This window comes from Gnatocerus cornutus, chromosome 5, assembly GCF_029298725.1.
Source record: "Gnatocerus cornutus isolate USDA-ARS CGAHR chromosome 5, icGnaCorn1.1, whole genome shotgun sequence".
Classification (NCBI taxonomy): domain Eukaryota; kingdom Metazoa; phylum Arthropoda; class Insecta; order Coleoptera; family Tenebrionidae; genus Gnatocerus; species Gnatocerus cornutus.
The window spans coordinates 6626207-6646057 of NC_142237.1; the positions used below are offsets into that span (position 1 = coordinate 6626207).

General features: G+C 34.5%; 3 protein-coding genes across 3 annotated transcripts; all 3 read left to right on the forward strand.

The window, feature by feature from the left end:
- The first annotated feature begins 707 nt into the window (after positions 1–707).
- On the forward strand, positions 708–6813 carry LOC148173970 (uncharacterized). Its single transcript, XM_088037308.1, has 4 exons — positions 708–796; positions 6010–6069; positions 6315–6504; positions 6625–6813. The coding sequence occupies exons 1-4, from the start codon at positions 767–769 to the stop codon at positions 6753–6755; spliced, it is 411 nt and encodes a 136-aa protein (XP_087893434.1). The 5' UTR covers positions 708–766; the 3' UTR covers positions 6756–6813.
- A 6886-nt stretch (positions 6814–13699) lies between these two features.
- LOC148173971 (uncharacterized) lies at positions 13700–15576 on the forward strand. Its single transcript, XM_088037006.1, has 3 exons — positions 13700–13770; positions 14589–14675; positions 14792–15576. The coding sequence occupies exons 1-3, from the start codon at positions 13756–13758 to the stop codon at positions 15518–15520; spliced, it is 831 nt and encodes a 276-aa protein (XP_087893132.1). The 5' UTR covers positions 13700–13755; the 3' UTR covers positions 15521–15576.
- A 2271-nt stretch (positions 15577–17847) lies between these two features.
- LOC148173972 (cuticle protein 19-like) lies at positions 17848–19610 on the forward strand. The gene is made up of 3 exons (XM_088038060.1): positions 17848–17930; positions 18636–18860; positions 18918–19610. The coding sequence occupies exons 1-3, from the start codon at positions 17919–17921 to the stop codon at positions 19266–19268; spliced, it is 588 nt and encodes a 195-aa protein (XP_087894186.1). The 5' UTR covers positions 17848–17918; the 3' UTR covers positions 19269–19610.
- Positions 19611–19851: the final 241 nt, after the last annotated feature.

The window sequence follows — 19851 nt, forward strand, 5'->3', positions numbered from 1 at the left end:
AGGTAAATATAATTTGCATCGAAGACTTCAAGAATTTCAAAGACGCGATTATTACGTGTGTAGAAATATAATATTCAGTATTACGAGCAAAAGGATAAAAACAAAGCCGTAATACGATCCACCCAATAATACATAATTTCTACATAAACACAGTGTATAATTACAGACTTTTGTAATGACAATCTGTATCTTTACATCAAAAATTCTTGTCGATAAAACAATGCAAACATTATTAATTTTGCATGCAATTTACGCTGTTTGACATTTATAACAAAAAGAAGGCCAAATATGGAACGAGATAGGAATCCGCAACATTCTTTTCCACCTTTCATAGAAATGCGATAGAAATGTTAGCATTGTCACGAAGATCATCTCCGGTTACTTCCACAAGACTCACACGAAGCGCTGGTCATTGTTGAACACTTTCCCAGACATTCTATAGTACGAATCAATACAAAAGTCATGCAAATAAATTAAAAATCGACCCAATTGATAAGTTCAAAGCTTTTAAAAGCAAATAAAGTTTAAAGTAACACCCTTGACATTTTTCATCTCATCTCATTGTTCGGAAGCTCCTCTTTCCGCACCTGATACCTACACCCACATACCACAGAACTGTCTCAGGGTAACAAATTACATTACATCAAGTATTGCACAAGTTATCCCCTTCTCTCATCCGCTCATCCGATCGACTAGCAATTGCGACCCAACTATTCACTTCTGCCTATGTATGTTGTGAGAATCAGATTATTATGTTCCTTTTGACATGAGTTTCATCATCTCCACTCTAAGTTTGGTAAGCTTTTCCGTTTTTTTGTGGTTCATTATTGTATGTTAATGATGCAAATTTCCTTTGCGATATTCACAAAGTAGTGCGCTTCCTGCTAAACATTTTTATAAAGATCGATACAGTCACCCTATCGATCTGTGGCAACAGCGAGCTTTCTAATGGTCCCCATTTCTGCAACTACGACAACTTTATGAAAAAAAAAATCAGCACATACCGCCAAACACCAATGTCAATCATTTAGTGCCATTTGACGTCGTAATTAGGTAATTCATTGATTAATTGTTTCGCAAACTCTTCATGGCCAGTAAAAGTCCACTAATTGCAGGATTCTTTTGATCACGAAAAATACGCTTCAATTTCAGTTTGCGTCAAATTAATTATCCGTTTCGCCGTCACGAAATTTATTTTTCTTTACACTTAACAGAACGTTTTGTGCAAGAATCAGTGCGTGTTATAATCTTGTTAATCTAAAATATTCATGTTTGACATCTCGAAAGACCGCTTTTATATGTAATTATAATTGAGCATGTTCAATGCACTCGAGAGATTAAACACTCTTTTCGTGAAACCCGGAAGTTGTACCCGTTTTCGGAAATTATAATTGCTAATAATTCTGTTTACTTGACTTCTCGAGTGATTAACGAGGACTGATGTAAATTTATTGGCAATTTTGCGGTCGCTCAGTGGTAAAATTCTTGAGGTCGGTCGGGACGGATTTTCAGGGATTTGGGGTGATGTAAAAATTCAATGAGAGTGTTTCAAGACTTGTTTGCAAACGCTCGCAAATGTCAAAAATAATTCTGTTAGTGTTACCAATCGTAAGGGAAAATGTTGGCCAATGTCGTGGAAACGAGCCGTAGAGAATGGCGGTGGTCCGAAATGAATTAATTTATAACCATGAAGATGCAAATTATCTATACTTTTGGACGAAATTTGTGTTGGAGTAGTGGAAAGTCTCTTCTTAAATAAAATTACCTCTGTTGTGCTCTGTCAGGTCAGGAGTTGGTGATATTTGTTTTTTTTTTGTACAGCAGAATCTAAAAAATCATTTTCAAGAATATTTCTGAATCCGGACCTCCAACTGAAATTTTATCCAAAATTTTTTGACTACTGTAATTTATAGTTTGGCTTGGAAAACTTCAAAGTTCGTTCACGAGTCAGAGAAATTCCGTTTTATAGGTAGCAGCTTTGATTAATAACGGACTTTAAGTACTTCATATAATTCTCACAAAACATTGAAAATTATCACGTTCATTCATTGGGCGGACCATAAATCTGCAAGCGTTAATTATTTATTAGAAAGCGTAAAAACCGTCTTTTTATCCTTTCTATTCCGTCGTTATTCTTTCTGTGCATCTTCACGTTACGCAACCGCCAAATTCCTTCCCATCCATGATAGCGAAAGGAAAACAAACGGAAGAAGTGACTTGTAAAGCGACATGTCTACAGAAACTTGTCAATTAATGACCATTGCATAAGAAGGACTCACACTTGCTGACAATGTCAGTGCGATTGTGTCTAATTACAATAATTATAATAATGTCTTTTATTCAATAGACCGAAATTAGAGTCTTGTGGATGTTGCGTTGGGCAATGGCCATCCGTTAATTATTGGCAATTAAGCCCATGCATGGGCATTCGGGTTAGTGGTTATCGACACTGACACATAAAGAACTCAAATGACATAATTCGCGCGTGAAAGTTATGCCACGACCGAAAGTGGTTGAGTTGTCGGCGCTTGCAATTAACACTTTCTTGCGATTTCCTCGTTTGTCCGAAAAATTGTGTTATTAAAATGCAAGTGCCTTGAAATTATCTTGACAATGACTAGAGAGTAATTGGATTCTTGTCGCACGTCGTAATTTAGTTAATTATGACAGTACAAGGATTCGGATTGTTATTGAAACATGTTGTTCGTGATGGGAGGTCTTTGACAAGACACATTGTTAGTAATGGATGCGCGAATGTGCGGATTTTGTAAGATTTTGTCACGAAATTGGAGCTTAGATAGCAATCAGAGGCACGAGTTGCGGGGAAAATTTGGATCGATTTGGTTTCGAAAGCAGAACCAGAATTAAAGATTGAGCTACTTGTTGCAATGGCAGCTGAAGTATAGAGATTGGAAATAAGCAACATCATGTATACCGATAGATAAAAAAGGCTGAGCTGCGTTGAGCAACATCAATTTTTCATCAAAATCTGTGAAATCCCTGCACTTACATTTACCTTGACATTAGAATAGAAAAAAAAAGAAAATTTATGTCTCAAAGATCGCAAGAGTTACCTGCAGAAAATGAAGCTAATTGCATCTTTTACCTACTGATTAAGTTGTTACTAATGTTTATTAATTATTGATATTATAAACTAGAAGCAAACAAGTTAACTATTTCAACTAAATAATCAGAAAAAAAATCAGAAATGTTAAAGTAATAAAAGATAAAATCAAGTTATTGGCTTAAAATGTAAATTGGAAGGCGCTGTTAACTATATTGATCGTAAAACTTGTAACATAGATAATTTCGATTAAATTTATATGCTGCTGTTTGTTGAAAAACCATAATATTCTGTACGTTGTTTCACGTATGCCAACTGCTTTCATAATTAATATAATTGCGGAAAATGTTCAACACTTCAGTGAGTTCTATCTACACATTCTGCCAAATTTTTAATTTTTTTTTAACATTGATAAAACGAGTTAATAAAATGGAAATATATTTAACTAAAACTGACTACTGTGAACTAAAAAACAATTCACTAACCTTATTGCAGAACTAAAACTAATACGTTCGTTTCGTTATCATCTTTTAATAAGCATATTGCTTGATGGTACGCTCCAACAATCTTACATATCTATGTCTGAATTATCGTAAAGTTGTAATTAATTCTTACATAAAGTATACTTTTACTACTTTACCGAACAGTATTTCACTTCATCATATTGAAGGTCAAGACTTTATGATAAACGTGTGATAAACGTAAAACAGCCTGAAGATCGGCCTTGCAAATCATATGGTTGAATAGTAGTTTATTAATTTTTTGTAGAAATCGTAAAAATCTCTAAATTTGTGTCAAAGTGACATTTTGCAAATTTGTCATATAAATTTGTTATGTAAATTTCAGATTGAATTTTTTTCGTGTTTGAGTTTGAGATGGCGAAGACTGAATTTTTCAATCTGTCGTAGTTTCGGAGATATGGGGCACCAATTTTTCCGGACCTTCAAAATTTTGGTCCTCTGGCGATAATTCGCAAATTAAATTGGCCATTTTTCAGTTATTTGTTGACGTACGAAATCCTTGAACACAGATTTGGATTCAGCGTAAAATTCTGCACAAAATTAGTCCCAAGAACGTTAGTTTGCTTCTAAAATAAATTAGATATTGACCAAAATAAGTTATCAGGAAATCTTTTTGCTGTGAACTTTTTTAGAGCTAAAATGACGTTTAATGCATTTAAGTTAAATATTACTCGAAAGAGCAGCTTGAAGTATATCATCTGGCCAAAATTCAGATTGGTAGGATAACTAGTTTACGAGAGGCGGTCAAAAAACGAAAACTTTTTTTATCGTTAGAGTATTATTTTCTTTTAATTATATTGACAATCGAATTTTGCATATGAGTGCAGATTCAAACCAACAATACCCCAAGAAAAACAATCGGGAAAACCGCACCTTTCCATCTGTTGTAGTTTCGGAGATATTGAGCATTAAAAATTTTGAAAATAGAAATCAACTACCTATTCGAAGTTTTAAATAGCCAAACTTAGTTATTAGCTGTCGCACGTAGATTTTGGACACTGATGTGGAAACTGCGTAAAATTCTGCGTGAAATTAGTATGAGCATAAGACTTAAGTTTGCATAAAAAATAAGCGAGATATCTAGCGAAGTAGATTTATACATGGAGATGAAATAAACTTGCTCATTAGTGAAAGTACTATGTCTTTTTCAGTTAAACTATCTCAGAATTCGAGGCAAAATTAATCTAAACTTATTTCTTTTTACTATACACTTTTTTTTAAAGGAAAAACTTGCCAATGCTGCTTTTTCTAATAAACTTTTTACATTCGAAAGTCTCCGTAACGAAGCAACTAAGACTGAGAGCTTGAAAAATTTCCTACAAAGCCAAGAAATGAAACTTTTAAAAGTTGAAAAAACTTAGTTTAAAGCACTTTTTGTCTTTTATTGATACAGAATACAATTAACTGTAAAAAATGTGATGTTTAACAATTAAATTAAATTATAAAAGAAAGCTTCTATCTTAGTTAAAAAAGCACAAATTTTATTTTAGTTTTCATTTTTGGGCTTAGGAAAAATATTAGCTGCAACATGATAGGTAACATGAGCGTTTTTTTTCAACACCCTGTATACCTAGTATCTGTGAAAAAATGTGAATTTTGTATGTAATTCCGGAAAATTTAAGAGCAAATTTTGAGCAAACAAAATGCGAGAAAAACTATGGCGAAAACCGCGTCTTTCTATCTGTTGAAATTTCCGAGACATACTTTTCTTTTAAACGTGTCTGAGCGGCCTGAGTAATCTGATTTTTTTGCCGCACTGTTACAGCTTTTCCGCACTGACAGCCTAAAAGTAGTGTTACGTTACCGTTGCTATGTTTGCAACGCTGAAGTGTGAATTACAATTCAAGAGACCAACAATTTTGATGAGGATAAATGAGAAAAATACTCGTAGCAATGAAAAACAGTGAACAAAAAATTAAGTTGTAGGTAATAATTATAATAATTTCAGACAAGATCAATTACAGAAATTTATTGTTTAAAAATGTGTTTAATTAATATTCATAAACTTAATATGCATAAGTACTTGTCCATAAAACAATCTTAAATTAAGAATGATAAATGCATAAGCATGAATCTCATCGCTTTTCCATCATAAACTATAATTAACTAAACCTTCACAGAATAATAAAATTCAAACACATTTTTAGACTCTACCACGTGTAGGTACGTGTTTCTTCAGCTGAAACAAAAATTGATATTTTCGTTGAGAAACAAGGATAATTGTGATTACTCGCTGGCCATTGTCCATTACGTCATTCCATCTCCTTCTTGCACAAAATCCATTTCAATCACCTATCTCTGCTATCAATAGATAAAACGGTCACCAAATTACCACTGTTCAATTACAAGATTTCATCAACTCTTTATACTAAACCCACAATTTACAACGGCAGCAGCGCTCATTATCGACTTTTCTGTTTTCAGGGCATTGTTCTGTTAACAATCGTACCAACCGATAAGTTGTGGTGCAACGGACTTAACGAGGTATTGACGTAAGCTTGCAGACACTGACACCAAACACTATTTTAGATAATAATACATATAAATAATAAACTCTAAAGTGGGATTAATTAAATTGTTAAATTTAACGACCCAGGTTTGACTTTCATGGGCTTTTCTAATAATTTAATTGCTGTTTAACATTTAACAACCTCTAATTATAATCTTTTGCTTGAACTCTGATAGTGTTTGGTGATTCTCGGATGAGTACCTATCTGACCTACTTGTAGGTATCATACACCTTCAGATATGCCATTGGTGAGGACAGCATCTTCAGCCACCACTGGGAAGAACGTCGTTCTGATATCGTCCATGGTGCTTACAGTTTTTTGGAGCCAAACGGACAAATTCGTATTGTCGAATACCAAGTTACTGGAAATGCTGGATTTCGTGCAGTGGTCACATTTCGGAAACCACCAGGTGAAGATTTTTTACATAACGATTATGAAATTGAGGCGTGGTTGCGATGACATTTTAATACCAATTAAAACTTGGTCCAGTGATCTTTCAGAAGGTCGTTTCTCAATCTGTATTTTTTAGGTTTTGCGCTTATTGGTCCTTTGAAGTACCCCTTGGACTACATCCACCCCATTCCATTGGCCAAACCGGTGGCGATTATCACTGCCGATCTATTCAAGCTAAGACCTAGTTATCCTAATCTGCCAGAATGAGTCCAAGACTGATATTTAAGCAGATGTAAAAAGCTTTTAATAAATAAATTATAAATGACTATTGTGTCATAATTTAAATGTGGGAGTTCTTATTGACAAATTTTATGCAGACAGTTTAATTGGTGCAATTTGGCTAAGTTGGTGACCTTTGAGCGAACCGCCCATACAAGCTTGGATTTTGATTGATATTCCATTGTACGCCACTGGATAGCCTTGCTGACTACTGAAAATAATGGACCACGCCTGGGTTGTGACTTATTGAATATTCTTTTATGAAGTCACTAAATGATAGAATCTGTTGAATTATTTATGCTATTTTAATTAAGTTTTTGGTGTGCTGCGCACAACGAGGAGGTATGCAGGATATGTAGGTATCTAAACACCGTTTGATTTAGAATTTGATGAATATTGAGCAAAAAAATGTTAATTTTAATTTTTTTTTTAATGCACAAAACTCAAAACATCGAGAAATCATGAATTTGAGAAAAACAAAGTCTAGTCCTGTTACAACCATTAAAACATTACATACAAACGCATTTTGGTCGAATTTATTTACAAGAAATTTCTAAAACAACCATTAAAACATTACATACACACGCATTTTGGTCGAATTTATTTACAAGAAATTTCTAAAACATAAACCGTTTTAAAAGACATTAAAGTTTTGTTGAAATTGGATGAGAAAAAAAATAGAATGTCTTACTTCACTTAGAATAACATATTATAATGCATTCACGATCTTTTTAGACAGCGGCAAGCCATGGAAATCTATTAACTTGGTTGGTAGTCAACCTTTGTGAGCTAAAGTTTCCTGAAAATGATCGACATTCGTTCTGTCGATTGGAGTTGTCACCTTTTTTTGGTTATGAATTGTGTCTGAAACCTTTCCTCTGTTGCCAGTTTGAACCGAACATTCAGAACTTGATAATTTTATTGAATTTTTATTTAAAATTATTTTCAGAAATTATTTTTCAACAAAAATATTAATCATAATGGAAGATATTACTGCTAGTACATTCCATTGGCAAAAAGTTTACCATTCTCAAGAAGCACTTCTGCCAGGTCTTGAATGTAGTCATAAAACCTTAAAAAAGTTTATTTGATTGAATTAGCATTTGATCCAGTGTTTTATGTTATGGAATCTCACACTAAAAGCAAATTTTGGTGAATTTCGTTAACTAAAAAGTGCAGCAATTTAGAATTTGAATTGTTTTTGTTTACATAAAGTCTTGTGATCGTTTACTTCTCTGTGTTGGTAACCCAAATACTTCTAATTTTGAAAAGTGTTGTTGTCTCGGCATAGAATTCTAATTGTTGCCGCTTATTAGCCAAAAGTTTTCATCTTTGGTGTCCAGAACTTTGGAAACGGTTGCACGCCGCAATTAAAAATATTTTGAAAACAAACATCTACGGGACTTTGTACCTTACATAGAATATATTTGTAACACCTCAGATAAATTGTCTCAGTCTTAATTTAGGCCGATCTTTTCGAAACTGCAAGTAGCACTTTTTAATGGCAAATTTTGTTCGAAAACGAAATTATTTTAGGCATTTCATTGCAATAGTTTGAAGATAATGCCTTTAATGATTAAAAGGAAACACACGATTTTTACGGTATTAGAAAAGTGGCAAACTCGCATGCATGAAAGACACATGTCATATGTGACAGTAAAAAAAACTACCTCTGTCATTGTCGCCAACAAAAAGAAGAAAAAAACATGGCCTACTCTGGTCTAAAAAGATGGTGAATGCATTATACAGGGTGTCTCAAAATTAGCAAATTCCGAATTCAGAGCGCGATAGGGGAAACCCATGAATACTTAAAAAAAATTTTTTTCGCACTTCCTGAAGAAGATGTAAGCACTTTAATTTTGTTCAATGCAATGCACATCCTACAAATTCCCAAATCTTATGATTTCTATTGGTATTGCTTGGATACGTTCGAAATCTTATAACTAACATTGTCAAGTAATTTTTTTTAAGAAAAATTACAAAAACTTTTTTTTTACTACGAAGTAAAGCAAATTCTTTAAGAAATTCTTTTACATTATTATTAACCACAATCATCTACACCGTAAATAACAATAAAACTGTAATTTTTACCCTGCATTTGAAGAAAATGCTGTTCAAAAAGTGCCCATTCAGATAAATGTATCTTTGTGGGGAAGTCCCGAATCTTTATTTTTTTTTATATTTGAACTACTGAAGTAATTCTCTACAACGCTCTGAACTTGGAATTCGCGAATTTTGAGACACCCTGTATGTGCATACTTCTAAATTCTAAATTTAAACATGAAAAAAAAAATTTTTTCAGACTTTTTCGGTCGATCTTTTTCTTATTTTTGGAGCAATCTTAAATCATTGGCACTCAGAATTTTCGCAAGATTCCAAATCCGGGTTAAAAATCCACGTTCGGCAACAAATAACTAATAAGTTATTATGGCTCTTTAAAATTTCGGATAGTTGATTTTTATCAAATTTTTAATGCTTGATATCTTCGAAATTACAACAGATAAAAAACAGTTTACGCCCCCCTTTTTCTCGCGGGTTTTTAAATAAGAATCCAGTTTTAGCTCAAATCAAAAAATAAAAAAAAAATTAGACCAAAGAAGCTACATACTTTATTTTATGTTTATTTGTGAAGCAAACTTAAGTTATTTGTGCTCGTTCAACGCAAAACTTTACGCAGAATTCAAAACCGGGCGAGTTTTTAACGTCCGATGGCCAAATCATTGAAGGTTTGAAAAGATTGGTGCTTTATATCTCAGTAATTACGACAGATAAAAAGATACGGTTTTCGCCATCGTTTTTCTCGCGATTTTCTTGTTATAAATTTGTTTTTAGATCAAAAATTTAATTTTATCTATTAATTTTTTTTAACTGAATGTACATATGTCAAATTATTGCGGTCGATATCTCGCTAACTTACATTATTAGAGCTCACGTAGAATTTTGCGTAGATTTCAAATCCGGGCTTAAAATTGACGTACGGCAACAAACCACTAAGTTATGGCCGTTCAAAGTTTCAGAAAGTGAATTTTTGTTTTTCCATATTTCTTAATTTAGGTAAGTAACATATGTACATACATAGGTACTTTTTTTTTAAGATGACTTAATTATACCGGTTTGTATTCTTTCATGTGTTTATCTATTTGGATCATCACACAAATTATTGCAATGGTGCATAATTCAAACAATCTCTTTACGATCATCATGCGTAATATACAAAACAATAAGCTTAGAAAAAAATATATTCATTTTGAGTTGCATAAATTCGGGAAAAAAGACTGCACCTACCTACTTTTATTTCATTGTTTCTGTTTATTTGGTTAAGCAATGCATTTTTCATGAATTTAATTACATTTCAATGATATATTTTAAAGAAAAAACTTGTTTATTTTTTCGTAGGAATCCTTTCTAAATCCCACTTTTTGCGAATTTTTAATATTTGGCATGATGAAGGAAGCTAAAATCGATCCACTTTCCGTTCTGAAAGCTCGGATGCGGCTGCGGCAGGAAATTCGATAAATCAGTACTCAATAACAACAGATTTATTTTGTTTTCAGTAAATAAATCTTGATGTTGCAATTTCTTTCACTGCAATAATTTAACTCAAGTACAGACCGTGATAAACTGACCATATTTATGCATTTTTTCTTGTAGCTATCCCAAGATTATTATTTATGTGTGAAGGGTATTAACACAATTCGCACTTTTGTTCTAAAACTAAAACAATTCATCGCCATTCTCTTCACATCTATTTCTCAAATCTGCAATATTCCAGTTCTGTTTCATTAAAAAAATGAGACAATTTTAAGGAGTGTGTGTTTCTACGATTTAATGAGAGGCGAAATAGTTCTATGAATAAATTTATTTTTTGTTTTAGTGAATTATGGTTAATTTTAATAAATGAGAATTAATTGACCGTGGCAGTTACTCAACGGAATATGAAATTAATTACAATGAGAAAATCATCAGTTCTGTTATTTTACGCTAAATATTTTAAATTTCTTACGGTTGCGTGTTGCAACAGATATTCAACTCTGACAGCGGTAATACATCTTTTATTTCACAATAGTTAAAAAAATCCTCTTAGAAGCTCAATCAGAACATAAACTAATTAGAGCTGAAGGTCGGACAAACGTGGTGTTTATCCGAACCCAATCTAAGGGTCACCGTGTAATAAATCTCCTATAATTACAAACCAAATAGAATCCCACCACTATAATTACCATAATAAAGAAGTTTGACTTTGCCCAATTTAAACCATCATTTAGACCAGTATTTAACAACTTTAGCGTGCAAAAACTCACGGAAATCAATTTACACTTTTTGCCGATCAAATATCGTCTCGAGGCAACCGAATCGAAATTGATTGATTGGTTTTAGAAGCACAGGATGGTGAAGCTTTGTGTTCTGATTTATATAATCAATTATGAAAGAGTTGCACATGCATTTATAAAAGGTCACAATCCTTTCAGTTAATACGGGTCAGGTTTGGGTGGTTTTATGGCCTAGATCCTAGATTATCCAACTTGAGAAATCGGTTCTTCCCTCTGATGCTCGCTAATTACAGATTTAATCGTTCAGTATTTTGTTTCTACTTTCTGTGCTTTTCCAAGCATGGAAATGGTGAGGTAAGGAAGAAACTGTTAAAAATTAGCATCAATGATGATGCGGGAGGAAGCGGAAATAATTGGTGAAAAATTAAAGAGTGAAAAGAACTTCACATGCGACACCTACCGGAGAGTAACTACAGTTTTGTTAGAGCATATGAAGCCTTGGATATTCTTCCATGGAGGACGCTGACGAGGAAATAAATGTTGCTTTTCAGTCTTTTTCACAGATGGCGCGATTATTTATAGGAAAATCTAGTGCTCTATATTTTGAAAATGTTGCAACGGAAAAAACTGGTTTGACAGATGTGAAGCAGGAACTGCAGATTTTATTTGGTTGTTGTCCAATTTAGCGTTGAGTGAAATCGCTATTTTTGTGATTGATATTTGTAGGTCTCGTTGAGAGAGTATGCGATCGTGTACTGTACTTTTGAAATCGTAATTTCAATGGAATGTTCATTATCGAGGGAAATTGTTTTAGATGGGTGTAGATTTCACTCAAAAGAAGATATTTCATGAGTTCATTAGATTTTTTTTAAATTAAATTAAAATTGGACGCTTGAGAGTTTTAGAAAGTAAATTGGATACAAGGTGTCACTATTTTAGAAATTTGAAAATGGACTGAACGTGGAGCGAAGTACGTTAAAAAAAACATTAATAAAAATAAATTGTAGGTATATAATTTTCTCAAACGTCAAATCGACTTGTAATTTCCAAAAGTTAAAACACCTGAAAATGTGAGACTTTTGTTGATGTTTTAAATCAAAAATAACTGTCAAATGTTAAAAAATAAGTTGCATAAGTTGGCAAGTAAAAATATTCTATTGTTTTAAACTGTATAATTTTACAACAATAATTCAGGTCATCAGTAGGTTAATTTAATTACTCATGTATATTTATTGGTGTATTTCAATTAATATTAATTGACTATTAACTGTCATTTGTTTTATAATTAAAAACAATTAATTTTATCGTATCTTAGATAATAACTATATGTTCTAGTTATGTACTAGTTATAGTCTTGTTTAATTAAATTTAGCCAAAGACATGCCTACGTTTATTTACTGTATCTTACTACATTATATTACGTCATTTTCCCGCAGAAAATATACCGATTTATAAAAAATTATTTCAGAAATTTTGAAAATTTGATAGGGAAAAGTTAGATAGTAGTAGTGGATACATATTAACAAATGTATTATTGATGCTCTCACAATTTGGTGACAATTTGACAAATGTGACAGTTTTTGCAAAAATTCTCTGCAGGAAAAATTAAATGTACCTAGATAAATTTTAGCGATATAAAGTTTATAATTTAGATCGATTTAAATATAATTTTTTTAAATGATTTTTAATTTTTTGCATCGTTAAGTAGAAAACAAAACTGTAAATAATTAAAAAATGGAACAAGAAAAGAATAATAATAATATCAATTTAATGTCATCATGGAAAACCGAAAAATTTTATTGTTATAGGTACAAGCAACCATTTAACATTATTGATAATAAATTTAATAGTCAGTCGTCTGTTACCTTCTGATTTTTTTTAATTAGATTTTATCGCGTTCTTTTTAATAAATATTTAAAACAATGAAACACGATTAGATAAAAGAGATTTTTATTTAGTCTAAATTCTTATAAATTAAACCATTTTTACAACGGAATTTTCAACTTTCGCCCTTAAACTGAATTCTTCGCGAGATTAAAAAAGTGTTGCAAAAGCTCAGAAGCACAGACCATAAACCGCAGCATTCTTTTCTTTCGTAAATTTTTAACAATGACTTTTGCAAGGTGAAGTCCAATCCTTTTCCACGATTTGTGTGAAATTTTCTCAATCCATCATGAATTTCCGGCTGTCATCTTCCAGCAAATTCTTACACGTTCGAAACCCAAAATGTCCATTACCTGCATACTTAAAATCCACTTTCCTCAACTACGCACTTTTTCGGAGTTAACCACCGCTTTAACATTAGAAAGTACTCAATATTATGTTACCTTTTTCATAACTCGATTAATTTTTGGCAAGCGTTATCTAATTTACGTAAAGTTTCTACTGGAAAATAAGAAACTGACCCACAAAGAGAGAAATGGTCACCAACATCTCGAACAAAGAAATCTGCAAATCCTTCCAGGACTTTCTTGAATCGTCATCCAATTCCGGTCTGACCATTCCAATGTCTACTTTTCTTCGGAAATTGAAACAGATCAATTACTCCTCGAGGATCAACCATCTGGTGAGGGTGCGACATTGACCTTGATTTAAAGATAAACACAAGTCTTGGTGGGATGTTGCTGAAGATGTTATAAATAAATGGCGAGATTCACCAACGGCAGTTTGTGAAAGTTCTTGCGTGAGCGTTCTAGTCGAACTTGAACTTGAACGCGATGTGGATACAACAGGTGGGTTCAGTAGTGAGGAAGAAAGCGAAATGAAGAAGAAAAAAAAACGAAAAAAGATGTGCTTGCGTAACGATCGGTTTTGTGATGATATCTGAAAATTGCATTTAATTGTTTATCGTTTCCTGTTGTTAACATTCAGTGGCGATAGCATCGCGACGGTAAATTTGCATTTAATGCTTGAGTTGATTTTGTCTGTTTATGGCAGTCACGTTCTTAAGCGGACATAAAAAGAGAGCGCAGTGCGATATGGCGCGACGGTTTTTAATTAACTGGGCGTTTATGGGCCATTAAGAAGTTAATTCTAAAATAATGATGCATTTTAGAGATAAAACCGATTTTGAATTTCTGGTAAAAAATGTTCCTTTAACTTTCTGCAACTGAAAAAATTATGTTATTAAACTTTATTCATGATAACTTATTAATTATTAGAACTTGTATAAAGAGATAAGAGCGACAATAATAAAAATGCGCTTCTGTCTTGATTTAGCGTTGAAGTCTCCAAGTCATGATCGTTAAATCTGCTCTTTCAACGGTCATAACTAGATAATATCTTCACTAATTAGTAAATTTCGCAGAAGAGCCGTGAAAACAAAGACAACTCTTGAAGCTTTCTGATTTTCTCCAAAAGCAAGCATGGGATTATTGTTTTTTTGGTTCGCGTGGTAAGTGCGACTTGTAATAATAACAAATTAACTTGCGACGATTGTATTTAACTCCAATTTCACGGACACGTTCTTTTTCTAGTCGTTACCAGAAACAATGATGGTACTTAATTCAATTGAATTCACTTAATTATCGCTTTTTCTTTCACTTTTCAGGGAATCTCTCTTTCCGTCCTTCTGTCTATTGTAACCATCGAAGGCCGTCCTATATCCTTACATAATTATACCCCAGATCACGACCATGTAAGTACCATAATAATTACCATACATTGCTACAATTACGCAAGCGTGAATTTTCTTGCGAAAGCGTGTTCTCTGTTTACAAGAAAATTTCTCTGCAACTTTCACGATTTTTCCAGCAATCATCAAGCTACAGCTTCAGTTACGGGGTTAAAGACATGCACACAGGTGATGTTAAACACCAGTGGGAAAAGAAGGATGGCGACACTGTGAGAGGACACTATTCGGTTCTGGAACCTGATGGTTCTGTGAGAACTGTCGATTACACAGTCGATGGGAAAAAAGGTTTCAATGCGGTGGTGAGACATAGCGGTTTGGGACATCATCCCAAGACGGTCCATCAACCTCTTGACACGCATTACACGAGCTTGGAGGAGTCGGTGAAGACAGAGTATCAATATGAAGGAGGAAATGATGTCAAGCATTATTTCTTCGTACCGGCAGAAGAGGAAGAAGAAGTTCACGTTCCGGTGAAAAGCAAAATACCAACTCAACTTCCAGTGGACTTAAATCTGGTAAAACAGACGACGGAGAAGATTATTCCGATTGATATTAGTCAGCTACATCCGGTGGAGATTGATCTTGGGAAGCAGTCGACGCAGGAGTTAAGTCCAGAGGATCTAAATAAATTCTTAAAGAACTACTACCAGTCGGGGCTGGACAGTTTGAATCTTGAAAGAGGCTTTCAACCTGTGAAGCCCCAAATTTCCATCGCTCAAACTTACAAATCTAGTAAAAAACCTGTGACTACTCCTGGTCTGAGGAACTTTTCTTCCAAAGTTAAGCATCGGTTCCATGTAGGTGGACCACGACTCCAAAGAGCTGAAGTGCGAATCAAGCAATTATAATTGTAGCTTTATTTATTGAATCCAAAACTTGTTCTTGTTTGTTAATAAATGTTCTTGTTAGACCTACTTCTTCAGGTGCTTTGCAAGAACAACCCGCTTCAACATTCCGACGACTTATATAATACCACCCACACCTCCACGTTACATAACATGTACACACCTCTTATAACAAAGGCTGCTGAAGCATAAAAACTACTGTCCAGACAAGCTCCACAATCCAGTTACCTTTAAAGGTAATTAATATATGTTTCCACAAAACTAATGCGCTGAGTCATAATCAGAATAATAATTATATTGTTCATACAGTGCAGGATTGTGACACGGTCAACATTCTCTTGTTGCAATAATATTAGAAGAAAAAAATTCTTAAGAAATACGAACTGGTGTAACAAAATTTAATTAGGTGCGCGGAAATGTGGGACGGAATCCTGACAGACAAGATTCAGTCACGCATGAAGGAGTCTTGGGTGATTCTCGTCTGATCGAGCGTTGAAGTCTCCACGATAATCGCTAATTTTAACGTTATTCTAAGAGTTAAATTTTTTTAAAGAACTGAGACATCTTGTCTGTTCATTGAAGCTTGAAGTAACGCAATACAGAAACCTGTAATTAGTAAAAGCTCCAAACCGCAGGTTCCGGCAAGGCGTTAAAATCTCCACCTTTTCTTGCAGTAATTTCGTGCTTGGCGCAACCTCTTTTCAAGACCATTCATTTTTACTATTAAATAATACTAACACGAGCTTTCTTGTCTTTTACGTAACCTAATTAATAAATTATAGCGAGTTTACGCTAATCACCGTTACGACAGGACTACAATATTCCGTAGTGGCCTTGGTGAAATGCATACATTAAAAAACAACCATTATTAACAGTTCAGCGACTCCACATTTCACACAAGGCCGTCCGTAATAGCAGCGGTCATTTTGGAAGCTTTACGCAATGTCGAGGAAATCTTCATTGTTGCACTAAAGAGAAATCTCCAGGAAGTCGTTTATTTAGTGCTTTTGGCGGTGGAAAATTATACTCCGGAGATTTCAACGACGGACCCCTCGAGAGTAAGTAATATGCGAGGTTATTTTAACAAGCAACAGCGACGAACCCCGTGAGACTGATCGTTAAACGAAGAGATTTCAGCGAGGGATAAGCGACGAACCCTAAAGGAATTTAAAATTTTCAAAAGCTTTATTACCAATATTGGTCAAGGCAGCTTTATTATCATCCTACGATGCTTACTCAGCGAATTTTCGGAATTTCGCGGCGCACTAAAAGGGGAAAAATTGCAGTAATGACGCAAGATCGTCCATCAACACTAACTAGAGCAGTGACTCTAGTCGACTTTATAAATTTTATCGACAATCGCAGGATTGCAGTTGAGAAGGCGTGGCTATTATACAAACGTTTGCTTTCACCAAATGCATCTCTGTGTCTTACTGCGGTTCCTGCAAGGATGTTGGCAAATTTCACGTATTGACCAGTTTTGAATTTCCTGCAGTGTTTTGTAATCAGGACCAGTTTAGTTTTTATTTAGAAGATAGGAGAAACAGTTGGGTGTGGTTCTATTATGGTTTGCAAAAATTGGGAATTTATCGTTTTAATGCTGGCTCTAATCGCAATGGTCATTTTTATAGTGCTCGGTATTGCACAGATCTAGGTCTAAGTGAAAAGTGTGTCTGCAAACAGTTAATCAATCAAAGTGGATTTTTAGAATTTTTTGCCGAATCACTGCGTTAAGAAGAAAAGTTTCTTAATGACAGATTTGGGGTGGTAATAATGGATCGATTTTTTCTTTGGCGAGCATGAAATTCTAGATCTAATCTTCTAGGAGTAATTCATAACATAACCTACTGATCTCTTACATAACGCAATTACCAACTACAATACAAGAAATTAGCATTTAATATTAGAAGTAATTTAGCATTTAATTCTAGCATTGTTCCACTAAACCGTCCGTAAAAAACGGATAATAGCTCTCAATTAGCCGCACGCCATCATGGGCAATTAAGACGCCCAACGTTCCATCAAGAGTTGATGATGCACCATCAAGTTCACACTTTAATCTTGAATTACCACGAAGAAAAACCGTGAAAAATGTTAAGCCACATGTTTGGCCCTTTTTTCTTTTAGAAATGTCTTCATTTAATTGCAACACAATGGAAAGTGACATGTGGGCTTGAGACCGAAGACACACCCATCCACCTCTTGGCTGCATTAGCGACCTTGCTACCAATTTACGTTAGTGCACTTTCGACCGTAGTTTTACGATTTTGACGTTTTTTTTCCAACTCCGGGTGAACGTTGCATTTGCAGGGTGCTGCAGGATCTATAAAAGATCATTAATCCGAACTTGGATCAGTGCAGTTGGGTTCTTCGTCGAGTGCAGTGCTGTTGCATCATCACAATGTTTATCAAGGTAGGCCCTTAATATGTTCGACAAAGTCATTGCCTGCAATTAACTGATTGTGCAAGCTCGAGTCGAAGCTGCTTGGTGTAGGTCAGGAATGCTATTAGAGCAAATATTATGAACAATTATGGAAACTGATTGATAATGAGGAGAAATTGAGTTTCATTATGACATTGACAATTGCCGCAGGAATTTTAAGAAGGAAAGACTTGACTTGGTTTCAAGTAAGAATTAGGTAGCAGGAATGTTAATACTTATTGCATAAGTGACGAATGAAACATTAATCATTAGCAGGAATTTATCAATTGTACAAGTGACTAAAGAAATGTTAATCAATTTCTCAGCAGGAATACTCATTAAGATCATTTATTTTTTGCAGCACCTTTAGGCTAGAATTTTTGCTTAATCTGTGCTCCATTTTATTGATCAGTTTTTGATCTTTAAACTAGTAAATATAAACAAGCGATCAACAAGCTATAAATAAAATAAGTTAACTACTGTCATAAATTTCGCTCAGCAGCAGTTCTCTCAGCCAGAGTGCCTACTTAATTATTCCAATTTGCGGTTAACTATTTCAACAAGAATTGTGTTAACCACATTTAACGACTATTTAGAGGAAATTGTCTATGATTCTATAATTTGCAAGCATGTGATTGATATACTAAAATTAATTAAAAGTTTAGTAGAAATTGATAAAGATCGTTTTTCTTGCAGATTATTACAGTGGGCCTTCTAGTGGCGTCCAGTCAAGCCGGTCTTCTTCCTGCTGCTGTTTCCTCCCACGGCTTTGCTTTAGGTCCTGCATTAGCCCCCGCGCCTTTGCTCGGGCCGTCTCTTCTTAAAGCGCCAATTGCTACTGCCTACGCCGCTCCCGCCTACGCCGCCCCAGCCTACGCCGCTCCCGCGGTAGTTAAAGCCGCCCCATCAGTCGATTACGTTGTAATTAACCACAATCAAGGATTCTGTTCTTCCATAAATCTATTGTTTTTCTTTTAGGCTTATCCGAAGTACGAATTCAAATATGGCGTCGCGGACGGCCACACCGGCGACCAGAAGTCCCAAACGGAAATCCGCGACGGCGACGTGGTTAAAGGCTCGTACTCCTTGGTAGAACCTGACGGTACCATCAGAACTGTGACTTACACCGCTGATGACCATAATGGTTTCAACGCTGTCGTCTCCAGAGCCGGGCATGCAGTCCATCCTGCTACTCCCGTTGCCGTAGCACATAAAGTACTCGCTGCGCCTGCTATCGCTCATTCTATCGCCGCTCCTGCTTATGCTGCTCCTCTTCTTGGACATGGGTACGCGGCACCGCTAGCTTACGGCGGATATCTCAAAGGATAACTCAGAATATTAAGACAATGATGTAGATACATTGCTGATGTTGTCAGTCACAACTAGGACACTCTTGTACCTCGTCTTATTTTGAAAGGGTTGTTTTAGTTGTGTTGCACTGAATGACTGTTCTTGTTCAGTGCAAAATGTATCAAGATGTCAAAGTCCATCGAGTAGTCGCAATATTGTGCCACATATTTATTTTATTCTTGCGACTAGTTGATGGCATGTGACGACCGCTTGATGATGGCTCAACTTTCATCTTTTCTCTGCTTAAGAATAGGATGTAAATATTATAGTCGTGCAGTATTGTTCCATTATTACATAAAAATATACCATTCTGTTCATCAATTATGTCTTTGTTTTGTCCATTGTGTAACACCATTTTAACACAAAAAATATGGAAAGTGCTTCTAGAAAAGCGTCTTTATTTCTCCACATAAATGTAGGTACTCTGTGACAGTACTTACCTCTTAAACTAATTTCTTTTGCGTGCTCAAACTTTTTCAGCAAATATTTGATCAAACTTGAAGATTCCAAATTTTACACATCTAAACGACTTCCCGATTTCTTTTTCTTCGCCTTTCACCAC

What these genes read in the sequence shown, in the direction of transcription:
- LOC148173970 (XM_088037308.1), top strand. Translation starts at nt 767, where the DNA reads ATGAGTTTCATCATCTCCACTCTAAGTTTG. An exon ending in TCATCTCCACTCTAAGTTTG is followed by an intron (nt 797 to 6,009) that starts GTAAGCTTTTCC and finishes TTCTGTTTTCAG; the next exon opens with GGCATTGTTCTGTTAACAAT. An exon ending in CACATTTCGGAAACCACCAG is followed by an intron (nt 6,505 to 6,624) that starts GTGAAGATTTTT and finishes TGTATTTTTTAG; the next exon opens with GTTTTGCGCTTATTGGTCCT.
- LOC148173971 (XM_088037006.1), top strand. An exon ending in ATACCCCAGATCACGACCAT is followed by an intron (nt 14,676 to 14,791) that starts GTAAGTACCATA and finishes CGATTTTTCCAG; the next exon opens with CAATCATCAAGCTACAGCTT.
- LOC148173972 (XM_088038060.1), top strand. An exon ending in CCCCATCAGTCGATTACGTT is followed by an intron (nt 18,861 to 18,917) that starts GTAATTAACCAC and finishes TTTTTCTTTTAG; the next exon opens with GCTTATCCGAAGTACGAATT.